This window comes from Ursus arctos, unplaced genomic scaffold, assembly GCF_023065955.2.
Source record: "Ursus arctos isolate Adak ecotype North America unplaced genomic scaffold, UrsArc2.0 scaffold_22, whole genome shotgun sequence".
Classification (NCBI taxonomy): Eukaryota; Metazoa; Chordata; class Mammalia; order Carnivora; family Ursidae; genus Ursus; species Ursus arctos.
In genome coordinates, this window is record NW_026622897.1 from 46,212,878 (window position 1) to 46,228,725 (window position 15,848).

The 15,848-nt window shown below is 38.6% G+C and overlaps 1 protein-coding gene across 3 annotated transcripts in view; it reads left to right on the forward strand.

Annotated features, from left to right (window-relative positions):
* Window positions 1-12,237, forward strand: part of PRCP (prolylcarboxypeptidase) — a 70,302-nt gene extending 58,065 nt beyond the window's left edge. For all 3 annotated transcript variants that reach the window (XM_026518204.4, XM_048217342.2, XM_048217343.2), the window contains exons 9-10: window positions 198-385; window positions 10,043-12,237. In XM_026518204.4, the coding sequence (XP_026373989.1) occupies window positions 198-385; window positions 10,043-10,259 (405 nt within the window). In that variant the 3' untranslated portion in view covers window positions 10,260-12,237. The remainder of the gene's footprint in view (window positions 1-197; window positions 386-10,042) is intronic.
* Window positions 12,238-15,848: the final 3,611 nt, after the last annotated feature.

A 15,848-nucleotide genomic window follows, 5' to 3' on the forward strand; every position in this document is an offset into this window, starting at 1 on the left:
ACTTCTGTAACTTCTCAGCTGAGCCTTTCCAGGAATAATGAGAGGTGGTATGACAGAGGTAAAGAGCAGGTGCTCTGAAGCCAGACTGCCTGAGTTCAAACCCTAGCTTTGCTGCTACTAGCTGTATGACTTCGGATAATTTATTTAACTCTGTTCCTCATTTTCTTATTGGATTCTCTTTCGGTTTCCTTTTTTAGGCCTGCACAGAAATGGTCATGCCTTTCTGTACTAATGGTATTGATGATATGTTTGAACCTCACTTATGGAACTTGAGGGAATTTTCTGATGACTGTTTCAAACAGTGGGGTGTAAGGCCAAGGCCTGCCTGGATCATTACTATGTATGGAGGCAAAAACATCAGTTCACACACGAACATCATTTTTAGGTGAGTTTTTACTGATGCAAAGAAAAACTTCGGTTGATGGAGATATTTGTAGAATAGCTGAGAAGATAGAACAAGAAAAATGCTGACAATAAACAATACAGAATGCAGTAGTGGTATCCGTCATGTCTTTCTTGAAAGACAGAGGATGCTGCGTAAGAAATACGATTTTATACTCTATTACCAACGTGCTTAAAGGATAATAGCAACAAAATTTGAATATTTTATAAAAAAAAACGCTAGCACAAAATGAAGCATCATCTGCTGCTCTCAATTTGTGTTGCTGTTGTTGCTATTGTTAATTGTTAATAAAGGTTTTTTAATATTTATTTAATAAATAAACTTTTTAGGTGCCTACTCTGTTCTGTTTCAGGCACTATGTGAAGCACCTTAAATAAATTGCCGTATTAAATCCTTACAACAGTTCCGTGAAGTAGTTGTTACAGTCCCCTTTTCACTGAGGAGGAAAGTGAAGGTCACTGTGTTCAGTCAGTTGCCAAACCTCATCTAGCTTTGTTATAGTTACTGAGTGGTAAAGCCACATTTCAACCTTGGGCTGTCTGACTACAAAACCTGTGTTTTTTCTTCTATGTTACACTGCTTCTTTAGAAGGGGTGTATTTGGTATTGGCTCATGTCAGACTTAATTGAGTAGACTCCTGTGTGTATCTGATTGTGACTTTAAAATTTCCATATTTTGGTTTGAACACAAGGCTGTCAGCTCTTAAGATAACAACCAATTATTCAAAAAATTTCCCCAAATCTACATGGAAATAGTCGAGATAGTATATATACTTCTTAACCTAGAGCCATTGTTTAAACTGTAAATGTCATTCTTTTACAAGCTCTTTAAAACGAGTGTTAAATTTGGTCTTCTGGACATGGCCAATAGCTGAAGGATTGTTCTCTGGATTTAGGCTGGTGGCACTGCCCACTTTGCAAAAGAGCCTCCGTCTTATTAGATTCAAGCTGTTTTGCTCACCCAGCAGGGTACCTGCCCCAAATAAAAGGTGAAACACTTAAATGGAAAACTTAAAGATTCTTTCGTTTAATTTCTTTAAATTGTCTTTCTTGTTCTCAGTAGGATTCTTCAAAACTATACTCTTTAGCTCAACCTTATAAAGTGATGGTTGAGCAAATAAATCTAAATATAGATTATTTAAGGAAACTGTGCCAAAGTAGGGTGTGTGAAATCAGGAAAACATGAAGGGACCTAAAGGACTGTAAAAGGCTTAAACACAACTTTGGGTGTCCAAGTTCATTTTTGTTCCTCAGAAGAGGAAGTACTTTGTCAATTTCTTGTTTTCCTTTGGTAATTTATCTCCGCATGGTATTTAAACTTTTAACTCCATATTAAGGTGAGACTTTCTAACAGAACTGTGCAAAGGTCAGATGAGCTGTTTTAAATACAATTACTTAAGCTCTTGGATCCTCAGTCTTCTTTTCTGTAAAATGCTAATAATAATAATACCACTCACCACACAGTGTTGTGTGATACTTAAGAGTTAACCCAAGGAAGTATTTGGCCCAGATTTGACAAATATGTATGCTCAAAAAATATTTGTTGAATGAGTAAATGGAAATACACTCTCTGCCTTGAGTTTATGTCCTAGCCACAGGGAACTGTTTGTCTTTGCATGTCCTTTCCCTTCCTCTTTTTCTCCTTTTCTTAAGACTCAGGCATCCTCCAAGAAACCTTCCCTAATCCCAGGGAGTTTAGATTTCCCCCAACCCCTTAGCTTCGCTAGGCCTGTAAATATCACTTACCACTCTGTGTGGAAATTATCTATTTGTGTTTCTTTCTGCCCCATGAGTTTGTAAACTTCTCAATGCAGAGACTTTGTCTTAATCGTATCTGTGCCTTTTACGCCTACTCCAGTGACTGGCACATATTGGATGCCCAAGAAATGTGTGTGTTGATAAAAACAAGGAACAAAATACAAAGCTTAGAAAGTCTTCAGAGGCATATGAAAGTTTAAAGGCAGGACTATGTGAAGATACTGGTTTATCTTTTTGCAATGGCAAGTCTACTTTTAAAAAGAAATATTTATGCTGCTAGGTGTGAGAAATCCAATGTAAAAATTTTAAAGTTATTAAAAAATCAAAAATTTCCTGCTTTTCTGAAGAAAACACATTGCTAAAGTAAAGAAACAGCCTTAGGTGTCTCTGTTCTGGCTACTTAGTGGCTACTAGCTAGAAAAAGGTTTTGGTTGATGAGTAAGAAAATGTCTGAGGAACCAGGTGGAAAGTATCTTTATGTCCATGCCTCTCTCCTTAGGTCATCTCACACAAATCCAGTTGTGACTGCTTTTCTGAATGGAAAGTTCAGTCTATTTATCAGATAGGAGGTTTGTCAGTTAAGTTAAAAGGCTGGGTTTTGAAGTCAGGGAGACCAAGTTAGCTGGAAAGCCTTAGGCAAATTGCCAATTTGTATAAGTTAGAAATAATGACTACGAAACAGGGTTACTTTAATGAGTAAATAGATTATCGTGGAAGTAAGCACCATGAGGGCAGAGATTTTGTTTGCTCACTGTTGAATGCATGGTACATACTCAGTAAACATTTGTTGAATGAATGAGGACTTAATAAATAGTAGCCATTAATCGTTCTATTTCAGTAATTTTTTTTTATTCCACAGTTGTTTTGTTAGAAGGATTTATTTTCCCCCCAACTCCAACTGGTAAGAAATTATCTTACCAATGGTCATGCTTAGTTATTTAAATATAAATCCAAAAGGAAGTCCCTGAGGAGCTGGTTAGTTTAATATCATTTCTCAGGCAAATTAATTGTTGCCAGTGATTAGAAGCTTGCTGTTGGGAATTTTATCCAGGCATCTAGACTCTCTCATGAAAGCCAGTATTTTTTTTTTTTTTTTGGTAAATGTCCCAGTGGCTGGTTTGGCTTTCACGTGTCTAGGACCAAGAAATTCAAGTCCATGTGCATCTTAGGTCTCTCGGCAACTCCAAACACTGTTGCTAAGCCACTGGGCTGATTCAGATGACCTTTTAAATCAAATGCAGTTTGCTTATTATGTGGCTGTTGGGATGGCTTTTTGTTTTGCAAATAATGGAGAGTTTCCTATCTGGGTTGGTCCTGTCAAATTGGAATAATGATAAAGGCTATTTGTTCACTTAAGAGAATCTAACCCCTTGTATAGTTTACTTTAAGAATTTATCTGGTAGTTGAAAACTAAGGCTGCTGTTTTGCATGTGAGTTACCTTTTTTGTTTTTCACAAAATCAAAAATCTACATTTTTGAAGTGGTTTTTTTTCCCCCCCAAGAACGATGTTATTAAGGTGCAGTTGAATTAATTTGGTTTGTAAAGAGAGGTGTGGTGAGACTAGAACAGGGACTTTTTTAAAGATTTATTTGAGAGACAGGGTGAGCGTATGAGTTGGGGGAGGGGCAGAGGGAGAGAATCTTCAAGCATACTTACTTCTGAGCAGGGAGCCCATGGTGGGCTGGATCCCACGACCCCTGAGATCATGACCTGAGCTGAAACCAAGAGTAGGATGCTAAACCGACTGAGCCACCCAGGTGCCCCTAGAACAGGGAGTTTAAAATTGTATTTCCCATCCAAGTACTAACCAAGCCTGACCCTGCTTAGCTTCTGAGATCAGACGAGGGTGATCTGGTCGTAGACTAAAATTGTATTTCAAATATACACACACACACACATATATATAATGTACCTAAGTGCTTATTTTCTCATTTAGTTTGTACATTTACCTGGAAAAAGTTGATCACATTACTTTTCTGGCCAAATTTTTGTGAGATATGCTTTCACATCCTTTTTCATGATTCATTTACCTCTCAGAAGTATTAACACTTCTCATGCTTACGGAATATGATCATAATAATTATAATAATACTGCACATTTGTGTATTATTTTATAGTTTATACCTTACTGTCACATTATTATTTAACTTGAACCTCACAGTATCTCTGTGAGGGAGGGGCATTATCTTTTCTTTAAAAAATTTTTTTGGGGGGTTGCCTAGGTGGCTCAGTCAGTTAAGCTGTCTAACTCTTGGTTTCGACTCAGGTCATGATCTCATGGGTCAAGGGATTGAGCCCTGTTAGGGGCTCCAGGCTGAGGGGTTAGTCAGCGGAGATCTTCTCTCTCCCTCTGGCCCTCCCTGCTGCTTTCTCTCTCTCTCTCTCTCTTTCTATTTCTAAAATTAAAAAAAACCTTAAAAAATAATTTTTTTTTTTATAATACATGTGGGAATTAAGGTTCACAGAGGTTTGATGACTTACCCAAGGTCATGGGTTGGTAAGGGTATACAACTTAGATCTTCTTAATTTGTTGTTCTTGCCACTAGTATACACAGGTGAAGTTCAGTCTCTCTATATTTATATTAATCACTTATATTAACTCTGGTTTCCCTTGTAAAAAGTACTGAGGTGATTTCATGTTCCTGAACTTGCATACATATATTTATAGATCCCTTTGTAGGGCATTTAGTACAAGGCCACAGACAGCTAGACACTTACATTTTTTTTCATTCATTCAATAAATATTTGGCTCCTACCATGTGCCAAGCCTGGTTCTAGGCACTGTGGATAGAGTAATAAACAAAAGAGACAAAATCCCTACCCTCATGGTGTTCTGGTTGGAGAAATAGGTAAAGGTTGTACCTATAAATATGATAGAAGGAGCTAAGTGCTAAGGAGGAAAAATAAACCAGGGGAGAGGCCGTGAAATGTCGGGAGAAGGGAAAATGTTTGCAATTTTATTTTATTTTATTTCTTTTATTTACTTAAGTAATCTCTACAGTGAATGTGGGGCTTGAAACTATGGCCCTGAGATCAAGAGTCATATGCTTTTCCAACTCAGCCAGCCAGGCACCCCGAGGTTTGCAATTTTAGATGAGAGTTACCAAGGAACACCTCACCAAAGGGGAACTTTTGAAAAATGATCTAGTGGAAGAAGGTAGCTATGGGGTTGGTGGGGTAAGAACACTATAAACCAAGGAGTAAGCAAGGGCAAAGGCCTTGAGAGGTACATGTCTTATCATGTTCTCTTCCAGGTCTAGTAAGGAGGTCAGTGTGGCTGGAGTGGAACTAATGAGGGAGAGAGTAGCAGGAGAGAAAATCAGAAGCTACAGAGGGCCCAGATCATGTAGAGACTTGTAGATCCTAGTAAAGATTTTGGTTTTTGGTCTGAGTGAAATGGGAAAACTCAGTGTTTTGAGCAAAGAAGTGACATAATCTAATTCAGGTTTTAACCAGATCAAATTGGCTGCTCTAAGCAGGGAGATAAGAGTAAAAGCTGGAGGGTCAGTTAAAACATTATTTAGGCTAGAGATAATGGTGATTTGGGTCAGTGGCAGTGGAGGTGGTGAGAAGTGTTGAAATTCTGGATATATTTTTGAAGATATAACTGACAGGAATTGTTGACCGATTGGACGTGAAAGAAAGAGAAGGTTAAAGAGTGACATCAAACTTTTTGGCCTGACTAGAAGGATAGGGTTGCCTTTAACAAAGATTGGGAAGATAGTGAGAGGGCTGGTTGGGAGCTGGGGAGTATTAAGAGCTCTGTTTTGGACCTGGTAGGTTTGAGATGTCTAATTAGATTTCCATGTAAAAATGTCAAGTAGGCAGTTGAATTTTGCCTTTGAAGTTTAGGGGAAAGGTCCTCGTTAAAGGCATTATTTGATAGTAGTCTGTGTATAGATTGTACTTAAAGATGAGACTTTTAAAAGTGATTATGTAGATTATGGGAACCATTTCGTATATCTGATAACGTGACCCTAAAGATTTATTATTTCAGGCTTTGTAACAGTATCAGCAAATTGGAATGTACATGAAACAAATGTCAGAATGCACATAAAAATGTTCTGTAAGTGAAATCAAGTGATATGTAGATAAAGATATACCAAGAGGTGCAGTATCAGGGGAAAGTGATCTAATAGTTGCCAGATTCTTAAATCTAGGTATTTCAGTCTTTATTTCATTTTGAGGAATCTAAACTTCCATGAGATTAGGAAGCTGAGAAGCAGACCTGGAACTGGAACCCAGGTGTGTCTAATCCCGAAGCTCATGCTCTTCTTACTCTGCACCACACAAGTCAAGAGGGTATGTGCTGTTCATTTCCAACCCATGTCCATGAAATGCAATGTAGTATAAGACTGAGCATTGGACTGGGGTTACAAGACCTGATTTTGTATCTCAGATTTGCCATTTCTAGCCGAATGATTTGGGCAAGTCATTTAATTTCTCTGGATACTAGTTTTCTCATTTATAAAAGAGTTGTAATTAAACCAATCTCACAGAGTTGTTGTAACAATCAAATGTGAAAGGCTTTGTAAACTCTAAACCACCTTATGCAGGTGTGGAGTTAATAATGCTAGGGAGCAATTTGATTTACAATAGCATCAAGAATAAAATACTTAGGAATAAGTTTAACAAAAGAAGTATAAGACCTATACACTGAAAACTACAAAACATTGTTGGAAGAAATTAAAGATCTAAATAAAGGAAAGGCATCTCATGTTCTTGTGGAAGAAGAAATATTGGTAAGGTGTTAATTTTCCACAAATTGATCTATAAATTCAGTGTAATCTCTATCAAAATCTCAGCTTTTTTTCTGCATAAATTGACAGGCTGATTTTAAAATTCATATAAAAATATAGTGGACCCAGAATAGCCAAAACAATCTTTAAAAGGAAGAACAAATTTGAAGAAGAACTCATACTTCGTTATTTTAAACTTATTATAAAGCTACCATAATCAATACATTATTATACTGTCATAAAGAAAGACATGCAGATCTTTCGAAGAGAATTGATAATCAGGAAATCAACCCTTGTTATGTGTATGGTCAATTGATTTTTCGACAAGGACCAAAACAATTTATTGGGGAAAGAATAGTTTTTTTCTAGAAATGATACTGGGAGAAAGGATATTCACAAGCCAAAGAAAGAAGTTGGATACCTATTTCATAGCCATATAAAAAAATTAACTCAAAATGGATCAAATAATTTTAATTGATAACTCAATTTAAAAACAGTCAAGGATCTGAATAGATATTTTTTCAAAGAAGATATACACCCGGCCATTCAGCACATGAAAAAAATGCTCGATACCGTAAGTCATTTGGGAAATTCAAATCAAAACCACAGTGAGATTCCATTTCACAACTATGTAGGATGGCTATAACCAAAAAGATAATAAGTACTGGCAAGGATATAGAGAAATTGAAACCCTTATATTAATGGAGGATAGTTGGAAGAAAGGCAGGCAGGGTAAAGGGGGGGGGGCGTTTAAGAGGAAACTAGCCTTGATTCAGGATGCTCAGGTGGTAGTGTGGCTGAGAGTTCTAAGGAGCTGGATTAAGGCTCCAGTCTCTTTGGGGACGTGGGTTTGAATCTGGCCGCTGCCAAAACATTTTTTGAGGCGTCTGGGTAGCTCAGTCAGTTAAGCGTCTACCTTTGGCTCAGGTCATGATCTCAGGGTTCTGGGATCAGAGCCCCACGTTGGGCTCCCTACTCAGTGGGGAGCCTGCTTTTCCCTGTCCCTGTGTCCCCTGCCCCACTCAGACTCTTATCTCTCGTTCTCAAAAACAAAACAAAAACAAAACAAAACAAAAAAAACAAAGAAACTACCTTTAAAAGGAAAAAGACCCCATCCTGTTATTCTAGGCTTTACTCAGTGCCCCAGCTTTAAGTCTTCCTACTGGGAGGACTTAGAACTTGTATATGGCAGAAAAGAAGGAAATGGCCTTCGGGTCCTAACCTGGCCCCAGGTACAGCTCAACAGCCTGTGGGGTATTTAAGCAAAGAGCTTGATCTGGTAGCCTGTGGCTGGCCAGCATGCCTTAGGGCAGTGGCAGCTGCAGACCTCTTGATCCCCAAGTCTTCGAAACACCACTCTGGAAGGAGCCCTCCACCCTTCCTCACGTGAACAACTACCTAATAGGTAGATGAGTGCATGGACAAAAACCTAATTGGGTGACAGGTGCATGGAGGGTTAATCAGATTAAAACAACCTGCCAGAAATCTCATAAAAATGCCTGGACTTAGAAACTCTGAGGGCAACCCTCTCAGGTGCCCTCCCTCTTTGGGAGCTTTGTACTATTAATAAACTTTGCTTTGCTGCCCACCACTGTTCATCTGGTCTACCTCTTCATTCTTTGAAGTGGTGCGACCAAGAGCCACGGGCACTAAAGGAAAAGAAATCCTGAAACAATATGTTGCTAGTGGGATTGTAAAATAGTGTAGCCACTTTGGGAACAGTTTGACAGTACATTAAAAGGTTAAGTCACCATATATCCCAGAAATTCCATTTTTAGGTATATATCCAAGAGAAATGAAAGCTTGCACCCATGCAAAAACTTGTATGGAGATGTTCATGGGAGCAGTGTTTTTCGTAATACTCAAAAAGTGGAAACAATACAAATGTGCATCTGATGAGTGGATAAATAAAATGTGATATATCCATACAATGGAATATGATTTGGCAATAAAAAGGAATAATGTACTGATACATGCTACAACATAAATGAAACTTGAAAACATCATGCCAAAGTGAAATAAGTTGATCACGAAAGACTACATATTGTATAATTCCATTTATATGAAATGTAAATGTTAGCAATATTGTTAAGAATGCTACCAGTGGAATATTGGGTTTTTACTCAGCTAAACTAAATAGCCAGTTTTAATGACTGATCTGTTTACATCATTCTGAAATGTTGTGTGAACCAGCCAAGACTAATAAAATACCATTTCTTTAACTTAAAAGCTAATATAAACTGAAGATCTTTGAGTAATGCCCGAAGTCCCTGATTCCATATCCAGGGGAATTTTTTCAGTTCTACCATCCTATTTCCCACAGTACTGTAATAAGATGAAAGTATTATTTAAAAAGAAAAAAAGAGGTGCCTGGGTGGCTCAGTTGGTTAAGCATCTGCCTGTAGGCTCAGGTCATTGGGATTGAGCCCCGAGTCAGGCTCCCTGCTCAGCATTGAGCCTGCTTCTCCCTCTTGCTCTGCTCCTCTCTCCTGTTCACTCTCTCTCCCGCTCTCTCTCTCTCATAAATAAAATCTTTAAAAAAAATGAAAAAGAAAAAAAAAGCAGTTTTTCGTTAGTTTGTTTTTACCTCTGAGATAGGTAGCATTTTTAAATATGAGAGTTTTTTTTTTTTTTAATCACTCTGGTAGTTGGGTCCTAGAAACGAGGGAAACCAGTATAAATTGAAGGACTCCTCTGTGCCTGACACTTGTGCTTATTCAGTACATCCATACCTACCATCTGTTTTAACCTTTATAACAACCTTAAGATGTTGGCCTTATTATCTCTATTTTACAGATGAGGAAACTGAGTCGGGTAGCTTGTGTGTCATCTGGCTTTTGAGGGGTGAAGCTGGGATTGAAATTCAGCCTTTTGAATTCCGAGTCCTAGTATAATCTGGGTTGATTCATGGAGAACCACCTTTAGCCTTCTCTAATTCTGTTTCTTGCATCTGCTTGCAGAAATATTACAAAACTCCAGCACGAAGCAGCTTTTTATATGACAGATTAGATTCTCAGATCAAATCCCCCAGGTTATGAACTTGTAATTTTAGATGTTATGCATATAATAGGTTTCTCCTATCTTATCCGGGTATAGTTATGAAAAACTAACAATCTTATTTTTTCTTCTTTCCCTCACTTAGCAATGGTGAACTAGACCCCTGGTCAGGAGGTGGAGTAACCAAGGATATCACAGACACCTTGGTTGCAATCACCATCCCAGAAGGGGCCCATCATCTAGATCTCCGAGCCAGAAATGCCTTTGATCCCACGACCGTGCTATTAGCCCGCTCCATGGAAGTTAGACACATGAAGCAGTGGATCAGAGATTTCTATGCCAGTCTGAGAAAGAAGCACTGAGCAATTTTGATCATTTTCAGTTTCTTTTATGTTCATTCTACCCATGTTCCCATTCATTTTGGTTTTCTACATGTAATTACTTTTCCTTGTTTGTCATTAGATTTGGTGGGGCGAAGGTTGAGATAGAAGAGAGGGTGATGGTGGGGACAGCAGCCGTCCCATCCCGGGTCCTCGCCATCTTCACGCCACTTCCAGGAAGAATCTCTTTGTGACAGCTTTCCTACACCATCAGTGGCCCTCATAACTGGAGCAGAGGTCCTGACTGCCTTTTCCAAGAGGGAGAGTCACTTCCTTTGTTTCTCCGCAAGCAGGGCTTTCTTTTGGTTTTGAGGTTAAAGTCTCTTTGGTCCATTTGTCACTCACCATGCCTCCCCCCGAAAAAAAGAAAAGCAGAAAATAGATAAAAATGATGTAATTGCAGCTGGTAGGAAGGATTCTGATGCCAATCCAGGAAATGGAAGCCATTTCTTTTGTACTTGATTTAATGACTTTGAACTGTGCTGTAAATAAAGAATAAGGCTGGACCTTATACCTGTGTGTTGCTTCTGAAGCTCACTCCAGCTGTTGGGAATGCTGTGTGCACTGGGCTTGGCTGCTTTTGGAAAGTCCTTTAATTTTCTCTCTTCTATTTGGCAGCTTTTCTCCATTCTGGGATATTTGCCACTGTGGTACTGCCAGTAAGAAATCTGGCCTTTTTTTGCTCCATTTCTCTTTGTTCCTAAGGTCAGTTTTGTGGTAATTTGGTTACATTTTGCCAGTTTAGGAGAATGACTCTGTTTGCTTTTGCTTTTACATCCGAGCAAGCTTTTATATACTGCAGTCACTGACGATACTTCAGTGAGAAGCCTTTAAAAATTGATGAATCAACTATTTAGAAGATAGAATGTAGTTATATTCAGCATTTTGTTTTTTAAATTTTATTTTCTGGTGGTTGTTACTGCTGTCATTGAAGTCAGAAGTGTCAGGGTCCTAAGAGGCAGGTGCACGAGAACTTTTCTGTATGGCTTCCAAAAGACAAGCGGACTAATTCATGCAGGCAGCATATTTGACATTAATAAATGGCCGAGCCATTCCTATTTCCAAGGGGTTGGCTTCTTTCAAGCAGTTCTTACACTGAGACCTTTCTTCAGAAGAGCTTTTCTAGGATAACAAATAGGGTTGGATCAAAACCTTTCAGGGACACAGAGAGAGACTAACAGTTTCTACTCTGTTGAAAGATTTCTTCCCCCTTGTTTCTTTTTATTTTCTCTCAGTAATTTTTTTTTCTTCACCCTGCCTTGGGAACATTTTCTGCTTTTCAAAAACTGTACCTTGAGCTCAGTCATTTCTAAAGCACTTATTTTTTTAAATTGCAGATATAGAGTGCATTCTTGGGTGGGAAACTGAAATATTTCCCTTACTTTCCTGGCATCTGGGAGATACAGAAAAAAATCTTTGTCTGGTTTCGGAAGCCTTCAGTTCTCATTGTAATGAGTTGTCCATCAAAGCATTTGGTCACTATTTTAGTTTCAGCATCAGAGAAAAGTCTGCTGAAGTGAGAATTTAAGGGTTGAAACAATACTAGTTTTTATTCTGTATCACCTAAGAAGTTATATAATGCAGGGTTTAAGGGCTTAATAGAGGAGATGCTTACTGTTTATTTTAGGTACTATTGATTTTGTGATATTTTCCTTGAAACCTTATACTTGTTTAGGATCTTTAAAATATTTCGCCATTTGATTTAATATTGGTTGTTTGGATGAGTTACATTTTTGTGAAGAGACGTATTGCCAAAAATTGCTATATTTTTATGCAAGTATAATTTGGTCTTATGTACGTGTTTTTCAATGTATGTTTCATTACAGACAGCAACCTTAAGTTAGCCTAATTATAATATGCTAGAATTTAATTTTAAATTGAAAAAGAATTGGAACATGAAATAAACCTTATTTAAAGCATTTCTCTCATTAATAAATGATGCTTTTGAAAGACAAGGAAAGAGAGACCTTAAGAATTGGGGTGTTTTTATTTCTATTTTTGTTACTTTAACTACCTGGAGTCAATAGATATAACTAAAGAAATAGGAATTTTTCTTAAGGGATCTGTAAGATCAAGAGATTACCCAGAGGAATCAACGTCTAGTCTAGTATATTAGAAGGTGAGGGCACCTCAGCTATCATCCAGTCCAGACTCACATTTGTAGGTGATGGCATTGTGGCCCAGAGAGACAGGACTTGTCACAGCTCATTTCTGGTAGAACCAGAACTTGAATCCAGGTTTTGTTTTGTTTTGCTGTTGTTTTTTAAATTGATATAATGAAATGTCTGTTTGGATAAGCAACAAAACCTCACCAAACCAGCTTAAGCAAAAGAGGGAATTTATTGAAACTATGCAGGAATAGCTCCAGGATTTGAATAAAACTAGGAATTATGAGGGAGTGGAACCAGGGTCTAGAAAGTCATGAAAAGTCAAGATTGCTACTTTCTGTTTCATCTCACTTTCAGCAGAGGTCACCAGCCTGTGGATGAGATTTGTTCCTCAGATTTTTATAATTTGCCAGCAGTATAAAATGTATATGAGCATCACAGTTACCCAAAGGGCTTGTTAAAACATTGATTGCTGAGCCTCACCCCGGAGTTTGTAGTATGTTGTGGGGGTGGACCCAGGGAAGTTGCCTTTCTTATAAGTTCCTAGGTGATACTGGGTGATCATACTTTAAGAACCACCAGTTGAAAGAATTCTGAATTTGAATATCTCGAGACAGGAAATGCTCCATCAATTCACCTCACTGCTGTTATCCTGCCTGATTCCATCTGAGTGTGGGATCCTTGCCTTAAGCGTCTCTTCCCATGGTTGCTTCATTCTTTTCTGCAGACCAGCTTCTCTGCTGGTACAAGGCCCATGATGACTTCACAGCATGATGTCCTCAGGCCCCTGTGGCTGCACCACCTCACAAGCTACAACTCTTAGGTGTTTAGGGAGGGATGGGGTTATAAAGCTACGGCTTCAGAGATACACTGTTTAGGACGGAGAGGAAGCAGTTCAGGCAAATATATATATATTTACCTCACAGTGCTTTCCAGAACATAAGTATCCAACAAAATGCCAATACTTATGTAGTAAAAATATCCACAGTTAAGCTAGTTTGGAAAATGATGGGTTAAACAAAGTTAAATACTTGTTCTTTTTTGTTTTTAGTCTATAAATATGCATTGTGACTCTCCAAAATGGTAATGGAGAATGAAGCTTTTCCTGTTCTCAGCATCTACAAGGCATAAGACATTCTGGGACCTGGAGAAAACAATGGTGAAAAAGCAAACACAGTATCTGTTCTAATACGGTTTATGTTCTAGTGGTAGAAAGACATGAAATGGCAAGTTATACGAGTTGGTATAAGTGCCCTGAAGAGTGGGGGTTATTAGCAGGGAATCTGATCTAGTCTGAAGGAAGAAGAGAATGCTATTTAGAGATGTGATGTTTTAGCTGTGATCTAAGTGTGAATGGAAGCTATATAGGAAGAGGGGTGGCGAAAATGGCATGTGCGAAAGCCCAGAGTGTAGCATATTCCAGGACCTGAAATAAGGCCACTGTTGTAGGATAGCAGCCCACAGGGAAAGTGACATAAGATGAATCTGCATATTTGGGCAGGGAGAAAGCTCATTCAAGTAGACCATGATTAGGAGTCATTATAAGGAATGAGAAATCAATGATGATTCTAGGTTGGGGGTGACAACACATTTTCATTTAAAAAGGTCATGCTGGAATATGCATTGTAGGGGGCAAGCATGTGATGTGGGGACCACATCATTTTTGCATTTGTCCACGTTAGAGAAGAGGGTAGCTTTGACTAGGGTGGTAGAGTTGGCAATGAGAAGTAAATGAATTTGGGAGAGATTTAGTAAGGAATGTCAATGGGATTTGGTGATGTGTTCTCTGACATATGAGTTGGGCAGGTGTCAAGGATGATTTTTGTCTTATGCACTTGGATAGATGTAGTGCTGTGCATTGGCAAAAAGCACCAGAGGGTAGAAGGTGACCAGGTTTGGCAGGAAGACTATGGGTTCAGTTCAGTTTTGTCAGGCTAAGTTTTATGCAATTTGAAATAACCACATTTAGAGCTAGCTGTCAAGTAGGGCTGTTGGATGTAAAGATCTGGAATCCAGTCTGGGCTAAAAAGCCTTGGTGAATAGATGGTAATCAAAGCATAGGATGTTCAAGGAACTAGTGTTCAGGAAACTTCAGGAGCCACTACTGTATTGTACCTACCATGATACATTAATTAAACCCTAAACATATGTACATATGGCACCACTTAGCCAATCTACCACTTGTGCTGTGGCACAACCATGGCTTAAATTGAGATCTACTTCTCTGCACTCAGTTCCTGTTCTTGCTTGTCACCTATTACTTTCCTTATGCCCTACCATTCAGTCACTCCAAATTTCCTCTGAAATTCCTTTCCTAGCATTACCCTCCAATATGTTTTCACTGACAAACTTGTGTGCATCTTTCAAAGCCCAGGTCAACTTGATTACTTCCACTGTGAAGTCTTTCTCAGTTTTCCTAAAGGGAATGAATGGTTTCCTTCTTTATGCTCTCAAAGAACAAAGTTCATACTTAGTATTTCAGTGACAATGTAAGCTCCACCAAGGTAAGGATTGTCTGTTTTATTCATCTTTGCAACTCTAGTACCTTAAAGGGTGCCCAACTACCTCTAATTTAGTATACATATCCCAAATTGTGATACTTTGCTAAATGTTCTCACCCTCTTTTTAGGAAGACCAAACTCTTTGAAAGCAGGAACTGTGACTTATTTTTTCTAGTAATCAGCATCTAGGATGGGGTCTGGCAGCCAGGTCTCAGTAGGCCCTCTGTAAATTTATATGAGTAGATACATTTCAGTGTGGAAAGGCCAAGCTTTCTCACGGTCTCTGTAGCCAAGCTCCTTTCACAGCTCTGATGTGCCCATGTGACCTCCTGTCCGAGGCTTTCCTAGATTTTGGAAAGGGGATGTCTTAGTACTCAATACCGCTAGAACTTGGACTTCCTGATTTACTCTCTCTTCAACTGAGTATGCTCCTGGCTCCCTTTTCCACTCTGTGAACCTGGCACCCTTTGTCAAGGGGGCTGAATGTAACTCTGTCTTGAGGTTAGGCGGGAACTAGTCCATTAGAAACAGAGACATGCGAATGGGTAGATATATCTGAAGCCATTTTTCAGTGCAAAGGGTCAAAGAAAGGGCTGGTTCCAATAGATTTTGTTACCTTCTAATGAAGATGGGAGGATGGAAGCTTCCAGTTGCAGAGTGTCAACGCAGTCTTGGATCATTTAGTTCTACATGTATGTTTAATGTGGCTGACACCTTTAATAGGAAGCTCAGGCCTGGAGTGTAGAAGTTACCTGCCCAAGGTCATATAGCTAACATGTTTATTTAATATTAATTTTTAAATTTTTGTCACATCTGGTTCTAAAGGTGTCCTAAAGATATACATTAAACACACCAAGAGTGGGACAGAAGAGATTTAAAAGGGTTAGAGATGTAAAGTGGATCTAGGAATGCAAATCGTAAAGCAGCATTTATCAAATAGGTTCCACAGAATGCTATAAGGC